The 9,278-nt window shown below is 34.0% G+C and overlaps 1 protein-coding gene across 1 annotated transcript; it reads left to right on the top strand.

Annotated features, from left to right (window-relative positions):
* Window positions 1-8,016: 8,016 nt before the first annotated feature.
* LOC115988818 lies at window positions 8,017-8,835 on the top strand. The gene has a single exon (XM_031112432.1). The coding sequence runs from the start codon at window positions 8,017-8,019 to the stop codon at window positions 8,833-8,835; it is 819 nt and encodes a 272-aa protein (XP_030968292.1).
* The last annotated feature ends 443 nt before the right edge of the window (window positions 8,836-9,278 follow it).

Below are 9,278 nucleotides of genomic sequence, written 5' to 3'. Positions count from 1 at the left end.
CTGGGAAATATAACGACTAGGGAAAGCTGCCCTTACTGTCATTCAATACTCCGCACCTGACAAAGCCATGTTCTTCAGCTTTTACAACCACCCCCAACCACTCTGGGTATGGGCTGATGGGACAAGTATCAGTCTTGGAAAATCGAACCCCACACGTGGACGTTGGATAAGGAAGACAGGCTAATATAAAAGGAAAAATAAGCAATCTGGGGAAGGGGGCTGGGAAAAATGGCCAAAAACCAGAGCCTCCCAGCCTGCTTCCAGGGGAAAGACTCTCAGGGCGAACACGATTTAAACCATGTATGAACGTTACGAAAACCCGCCGTCTGGTGACTAAGGCCTAGCCTTTCAAACCCACGCTCTATAAATGATATTGTTTGGGCCTTTTTACGTACGAACCCAAAACTGTTACGGTTCGTTACAAATCGTGTCCTTATATCATATTTAAGGTAAATAAATTATTATATTTTTTATATATATAATAATTAATTATTAAATTTTCACCTTAAAGGTGATAAAAATATTTTAAATAAAAAAATATAATATAGATACACACATATACATATCCTTTAATTGATACTTAAATATAAGAAAACTTATATCTAAACTTGTCACCTAAGGTCTCAAATTATATCAAACCGACCTTGATATTGACCATGCCATCTGAGATCTAAATCCTAGATATTTCCAAATTAATAAAGTTTCCTCCAAACCGATTTGGATGAATATTCACAAATTCATTATATGACAATTAAAATCTCATCCATGTGTATTAAATTAAATGACTCGTTAAATTATTTAAATAAGTTACATGATTTATTAAATAGATCAAGTGACTAAAGTAAGTGTATGATCATTTGATTTACCACGATGTAGGTTAAAAGAATTTTAATCCAAATCGATTTGAAGGTAAAATTTATTGTTTTCAAATTTCTTATAAAAAAATAAATAAAACCATTTTCAAGAGTTTTCTTAAGTCACAATTTTGTTTTAGAAAATTAATAGCATGCATCTTAAAAGAAATTGGACTGATCTTTCAATTTTCCAATAAATTTTGACACAAATTATGCCTTTACTACATAAGATTTTATTTATTTTTGGGTAGTATATAAGAAGTATTTTTTTTTTCATTATTATACAAAAAATAATATGATCAATTAAATTGAGAAAGATGACATCTTATAAAAAGTGGATACATTACACTTATTATATTATTTATTTTTATTTACCCATCTATTTTATATATAAAAACAAAAATGTAGTCATTAGCTAATCAGTTGAATTGACACATTAAAAAAAAATGACAATTCACAATTATTATATATTTTAACTTCTTTCTTTATTCATTCATTTTATATCAAAAAAAATAACAATGTGGCCAACATAGGACAATGCAATTTTTCAGTAACTTTTACGTCATCAGTTTTCTATCAACCAACTTTTCAATCGAACAATAAAAAAAAAATATATATATATATATATATATATTTAAAAGAAAAAAATTAAGGCACTTTTTTTTTTTTTGTTCAATCTCCAAAAGAAATTAGGGCATTTTCTAGCTTTCAGGAAAGAATAGTTTGCAGCTTCTAGTAACAATTAGGACATGATTTCAATAAGAATTCATATGAACTTTTCAATAATAATAATAATGATCAGTTAAAACCAAGTTGACTTTGATATCATTTGTTACAACCAAAGGAAAAGTGCAAGTCATATCTACGCTTATACTTCTAAAGGACTAGTCACAATTAAGACTCCTTGTGATTATTTATAAAGCCTATATCAGCCCAGTATCCGAATCTAGGACCCATCACACACCCACACAACACACATTTAATCAAATCTAGGACATCACAACTTGAATCCTAAATTTTTTGTACATTTCTCTTTTTTTCTCTTTCTTACCACAACCCAAGGAGATTGTAGATTATTGTGTTTAATGGGTAACGAAAAGGAATCCCCTAGTAGTGGATCTCAAGGTGGAGAATGGAGATTCAATTGTCGATATTGTACCGCTTAATCTATGGACTTACATAGAGTCATAACTTAATTAATTTACAAAAGGGAATAAAATTCCTTCATCAATGATTCTTTAGATTGTTCGAGTTTAAATTCTTCCAGGTTCCTTGCAACAAAATAAATAAATAAAGCAACCCTTCATCATGATTCCTTTGACTTATCATAGTGGTAATGCCTTCAGGTTACCTAATGTCGACATACCTTGTTCGGTCCCTTAAGAGAGAAGGGCATTGATGTTTGCGTGCATTCATACAACCAGTAATGACGACACGAAAAAAAATAAGTTTATTTTGGATAAGTAAAGTGAAAATGTGTACTTTGGTGAAAAAGTGCAGGAGTGATCCTTTCACATGTATCGCACATGTTTGAGGAAGTGGGTTTGGCAAAATGGGGATTTTACGTAGAAAAATGTAGTCACTACTAACCATTGGGATTATGAGGTGTGATTAGTCACCTATGTCTATGTTGATTTTAATTCTAAATTGATTAAGATATTTATAGATTTATCTATTTAGGTTAAGGATTACAATTGAGTCTTGAAACAGATTTGCAAATTTGGAAGTTTGGTTATGCATGGGGAAAGTGTTAGGCACCCATGACTCCCATTTTCTCTAATAGTTTTTTTGGTTTACTCACTAATGGTTCTTTGTTGGAAAGAAAGTGGTTCAAGTAACATTGGATTTTTGGGGTGAAATATACCATCTTGCCTGCCCACATCAAGGGTGATGTAAGAGGATGGCTTTGAGGGTTTTATTGCTTTGTGTGCAAGCTTTTGACAATAGCTTTTTGAAAATGATGAGATTCATGTTGGTTATTTTCAAGATGTACTATGAATCCTAACATAATTAACAAGGATCCTGTGCCCTAAGATATCATCGAGATCACATTACCCCACAACGAAACTGAAGTAATCTGGTCTATCCATTGGTGATAGGAATGGACTTAGGTGATTTTGTTTGAAAAGAGGACATGTGTGGCCTCTATTCATGTTTCTTCGATAAGCAGGAATTTCTATCCCATTTCCAAGGTGAAAATTCAGTAGAGCTTTGCTGTACTATTTATAAAACAGAAATCCTACAACATTTTGCATTGTGGTTAACATAGATCAAGGCACTCACGCATGAAGTCAGTTGTACTAAGTATGTACACACACATTGACTCAACATAAATACGAGCTATCAAAACATGCATATACTTGAATTTAAAAACATATGAGTTAATTATGCCAAGTATACACCTAGGAGATGTACATGGACTTAGAAATTTTCTGCCTTGGTCCTATGCTCAAACCCTAGTGATTCAGTATCCCTATCGAACGTAGGATCTATCTTGCATTGAATAGTGATATCCATCATTCTAATGCATAATTGCCATCAACTCAAACTAGCGCATACATAGGAAAACATAACATACGTATATTACTTGAATTAAAACGTGTAGTTCAAATACAAAATTTAAAGACATGAATTTAAAAGGGTTAATGAGGCTAACTTATACCAGAATTTTGTGGAATCATTAGTGATGAATATTGACGCAGTATATTTCTCAGCAAATGTGCAAAAAATATATAAAGAGTTGAGTTAAATCTAGGAATTTATTTTACACATTCTTGACTCATGAGTCCAATGGATATATAACAAATTGACAAAACTGATGGAGCACAAGGTGGGCCCTTGGATCCATATGACAAAATGAGTCGAAACCTGACAACAACCTGAAACAAGTCGTAATGGGGTTCATTTATCTTCTTACGTTTTCATATGTAAAATATATAAATCTATTACATCATGCATATACATATAATTGTATGCAAGTGCGTGTGTGTGCATATCTGTTTTTGCATAAAGAAATAAAAATACTAAATAAGTACATAAGCATAAATTGAAGAAACATGAACATAAAAACAATTATTTTGGCTAGAATATAAATACATAAACATACATATCCATATATATATATATATATACACACATAAACATGCATATCCATATATAAACATCTAACAACATACATGTTGACAAAAATTTGTAAACACATAGGTGTAAGTATATTAATGCAAGTAAAGACATAAATCTATAGATCAACAGAATTAAGACACATAATTGTGTATGTTAATGAAATAAAAAATACATATATGTCTGTGTGTGTTTGTTTGTTTTTATATAAATGTGTACGTTGACGAGATTAAAAAAAAAAAAAAAAAAAAAAAAAAAAAAAAAAAAAAAAAAAAAACAACAACAACAACAACAACAACAACAACAATAACATTCAAAATATCCCTACATACCATTTGGTATATCCTCAGGTTTGTGTGACAAAATGGGCCTAACCCCACATGAGACCCAAACCACGGATCAAAAATGACATATCAATTTTTGGTCTTGGAAATGGGTTCACACATAGCCATGAGGCAAACATCTAACCCTAACACAAACAACAACAAACTCAAGAGGAAATCAACCACAAAAAATCAAAATAAACACATATACACACACTCCACATGAAAAAAAATGTAAAGGAAATAGTAAAACAAAGTTGGGTTAATTGTAGTTTACGCACTGAAGATTAGGCCCATTTTAATACTGCATGCTCATGGTTTGAAAATATCACTTAACCCACTTGAGGTTAGTTCTGTTAGACAACAATAACCCACATCTCCCTTTGCAGTTAGGAAAAAAAAAAAAAAAAAAAACTTTAGTATGTAAGACACAATAAACACCTAATCTAAGCAACATATTATCAAATTCCTTCACTCACTATCTTAGAATTCAAATCTTTAAACTTAAATCCCATATCGTGACCAGAATATTGCTCGATCAACATAAAAATCAGTTCCCTTTACTAATTGCAAGCAAGAATATATACTTTGGGTGGCAAATCTCATATCTAATAGTTACATTCATGTTTGAAGAACCCAATGTAGAAAGAGAGAAATAAGAACCAATTTTCTAGGTTGATTCAATTTTTTAAGGTTAAGCTTGTTCTATTTCTAGTTTAGTAGCGGCTTTAGCAGATTCTCCATCACTGACAAGATTTCAACCATATCAAAGCAAATCTTAGCCCCATCATTGACAAGATTTCAACCTCATCAAGGAAAACATAAAAACCATCAAGCCAAAGGGAAATTCTATCCAACTTAGAAAATTCAAACCCACAAATCCCACTCAACCCCTCTCTCTTTGTAATCATAACCCTAACCTTAGGAAAAAGAAGAACTTGAAGATGAAGATTTACGATAAGAACGACACTTTGTTGGTAATCTATTGTTGTTGATTTGTTTCTCTATTTCTTTCACTGGGGATGGACTATGAGATTTGTGAATTTTGATCTTGGGGGCTTTTAGGATAGTTGGGTTTTCTTGGAGTTTTGGATCCAAAGGAGGATATGGAGGAGCAAGACATAAAAAATTATTGAAAATACAATTTTAGCCTTTTCTTTTTACAGTGATAGTGATGAAGTTGGTTTTGGCTAACTAATGGAGGCCACTTTAGGTGGGTTAAGTGACACTTTCAAACCACGGGTAGGCAGTATTAAAACGGGCCTAACCATAGGTGGGTAACAATTATCCCAACAAAGTTTTATCTATGTGAGATGGTGAGAAAGATGGGATGATTGTGAATGGAGAATTTTTGAGTGGATGGATTAGAGAATTTTCATGAGGATATGTGTATGAAAAAGATTTTTTTAATATATGATGAAAGAGTTATTGAAAGGATGATTTAATGGGAAATAAAATAAATGAGAATGGAGAAAGAAAATATGAAAACAAGAATGGGGGAGGGTTAGTTTGACCAAAGCTAGAGAGGAAAAAAAGATGAGAGCCCTTAATATTGTTAAGTGAAGTTTGATTTGATTTGACTTTTTATTTATTTATTTATTTTTAAATGTGATGGAATAAAGGAGGCATGGGACGAATTTAGGGTTTGTTTGGTTGGGGAAAGAAAAGTAGGGGGGATAGAAAGGATTTAGTTATGACAAAGTGAAGATTTTGGAAACTTTTTTGTTTAATTCAGGAGAAAAGTGAGATAATATTGTTTGTATAGATTTATTTTGATGCTTCTATTACATAAAAATAAATTAATAGTTTATAAGAGAAAAAAACTAATGCATTGAAGGGAAAAAAAACCACATAACACCTAGAGGGAGGAGAGGGACAAATTGTAAATTCCCATCTAACCCCTCTCCCTCCCCCATTTTATCCCCAATTCAAAGAGACAAGAAAATGGTGGTTCCGAGAAGAAAACATTTAGGCCCCACCATTTTCTCTCACTCTTTCTTCTTAACCAAACAACCCCCTCACTGAAAATCCCTCGTATTTGCCCTTCCTCATTTTCTATCCCTAACCAAAAACACACTTAGGATTTACATGGTTGGGGGGTAGTAAACTGGGGAGATCAAAAATGGAAAGGTGATGGAAAATGGGGGAATATAAGGGGGAAATTATATTTTACCCTCACAAAGAAGAAGGAAGACAAAATTCATCATGCCTGTTGTGGGGCAACTTAATAATTGGACTTGGGTTAGGTTTTCTGAAAATGTGTAATGCAAGTTCCAATGTAATTTTCAACATTTTTAATAAGATGAATTCTAATTTGGCTTATTTTGATGTGTCCCATAATATTGAAATTCTGTACTTAAATGATTCAAATGAGTTTGAAAATGAAATTAATAAATAATTGGAAAAGAAAATGGAACCTATAGAACCAACTTTTGAAACTCTAAATTTGGGCAATGATGAGAATCCACGTTTAATTAAAATTGGCTCAACCCTAAATGAAAAAGAAAGAAAAGATCTCAAAGAATTGCTCATCGAATTTCAAGAGGTGTTTGCATGGTCCTACAAAGATATGCCTAGCATTGATCCTGAGATAGCTGAACATCACATTGACACTCATGCTCACATGGTGCCCATCAAGTAGAAATTGAGACGTATGAGGACTAAATGGCTTCTAAAGATCAAAGAAGAGGTCACCAAGCAATTGAAGGTAGGGTTTGTCAAACCTGTACACCAAGCCAAGTGGATAGCCAATGTTGTGCCTGTATCCAAGAAAGATGAAAACGTTAGAATGTGTGTGAATTTTAGGGATTTGAACAAAGCTTGCCCTAAGGATGACTTCCATCTTCCTCACATAGATGTCTTAGTGGATAATACCACTGGTAATGCCTTGATGTCTTTCACGGATGGTTTCTTGGGATATAACCAAATCAAGATTGCTCCTAGGGATATGACCAAGACTACCTTCACCATAGAATGAGGAATTTATTGTTACACCGTAATGCTATTTGGGCTTAAGAATGCGAGTATGACCTACCAAAGAATGGCCACAGCCTTTTTACATGATATGATGCACAACGAGGTAGAAGTATATGTTGATGATATGATTAGGAAATCCGAGGAGAGAGAGGGTCACATCGTCAACTTGAGGAAGTTCTTCAAAAGGATCAAAGAGTATAGGCTGAGATTGAACTTGTAGAAATGCACCTTTGGAGTGGCCACAGGTTAGGCTTTTTTTGTAAGTGATAAAGGGATAGAAGTTGACCCATCAAAGATCAAAACCATATTAGAAATGCCTCCAACCAAAAGCGATAAGGAGATAAGGGGATTATTGGGCCGATTACAATACATTATTGATTCATTGCCAAATTCACTTCCACTTGTGAGCCCATCTTCAAGCTCTTAAGGAAGAATGAACCTAATGAATGGAATGATGATGTCAAAAAGCATTCGAGCTCATCAAGGAGCATCTCCTCCATCCACCTATCTTGGTACACCCGATGCATAGAAAACCACTACTCCTATATCTCTCTATCATAGAGGATGCAGTTGGAAGTATGCTTGCACAAGAAGACAATGATAAGAATGAGAGAGTTGTGTACTATTTGAGCAATAGGTTTCATGATTATGAGACTAGATACACACCCATAGAAAAATCGTGCTTTGCTTTCATATGGGTCGTATAGAAGTTGAGACACATTATCCTACCTTTCTCGATATGGATGGCAGCTCGAATGGATCCATTGAAGTACTTGTTTGGGAAGATCGCTTTGAGTGGAAGACTGTCAAGATGGTTGATCCTACTAGCAGAATTTGATCTGAAGTATGTGGCAAGGAAAACCATCAAAGGGAGTATCGTATTAGATTTTTGTGCCGAGAACCCCGTGGAGGGAGAGGATGGTATAGAAGATTTTCTGGATAAGGATATTTTGGATATTGAGCTAGGAGCATGGAAGATGTATTTTGATGGAATTGTGAACCAATATGGAAATGGGATAGGAGTATTCTTGATCACCCCCAAAGGATCTCACATACCCTTGGCAATTGAGTTAAAATTTGAGGCAACCTCTAACATGGCGGAATATGAGGCTTGTATCGCTGTAATGAAAGCTCTCCAAGAATTGGGGGTGAAAGAGCCTGAGGTTTTTAGAGATTTGACTTTGGTTATAGCTCAAGCACAAAGATTGTGGAAAGTGAAGGAAGAGCACTTAAAACCTTATCAGCAGTATCTAGAGGATTTGACCAAAACTTTTGACAAAATTGAGTACATAATCATCCCTAGAGCTCAGAATCAGTTTGCAGATGCCTTGGCTATCTTAGCTTCCATGCTTGAAATACTCGAAGAAGTGTGGATGCGACCCTTAGAGATTGAACAAAGTTATGGGATGGTACACAAAGAGAAAACTGAAGCTTTAGTTTTGGCTATAGAAGAGGAAGGGGTTCCTTGGTATTATGATATCATGAAATTTTTAGAATTAGGGCTATATCTTGATGGTGCTGACAAGAGAGATTATCATTCAATTAGGATAATGGCAATGTAATTCACCTTCTGTGGAGGTTAGCTCTATAGGAGATCCTATGATGGTATACACATTCATTTTCTAAAGAGAGAAGAACCTGAGAAAGTTGTGGGAGAAATTCATCAAGGGATTTTTGGTCCTAATATGAATGGGAGAATGTTAGCCAAAAATATCTTAAGAATAGGGTACTATTGGAACACGATGGAGAGTGATTGTGTGAACTTTGTGAAGAGTTGCCATGATTGTCAAACACATGCGAATTTGAATCATGTACCGCCTATTGAGCTATACAACATGACCTATCCATGGCCTTTCTCAGTTTAGAGCATAGATGTGATCGGTAGAATAGCCCTTAAAACCTTGAACTAGTGGCAATTGAGTACTTCACCAAGTGGGTGGAAGTAGTGTCCTACTCCGTGTTGAAAGCCAAACATGTGCCTTGATTCATAGAGAAAAATATCATT

This window comes from Quercus lobata, chromosome 5 (assembly GCF_001633185.2).
Source record: "Quercus lobata isolate SW786 chromosome 5, ValleyOak3.0 Primary Assembly, whole genome shotgun sequence".
NCBI lineage: Eukaryota > Viridiplantae > Streptophyta > Magnoliopsida > Fagales > Fagaceae > Quercus > Quercus lobata.
The sequence above is the reverse complement of the archived record's forward strand: the minus strand, read 5'-3'. Positions and strand labels throughout refer to the sequence as shown.

Excerpts from the sequence above, each read along its gene's own strand:
- LOC115988818 (XM_031112432.1), top strand. The coding sequence starts at position 8,017 with ATGGCAGCTCGAATGGATCCATTGAAGTACTTGTTTGGGAAGATCGCT.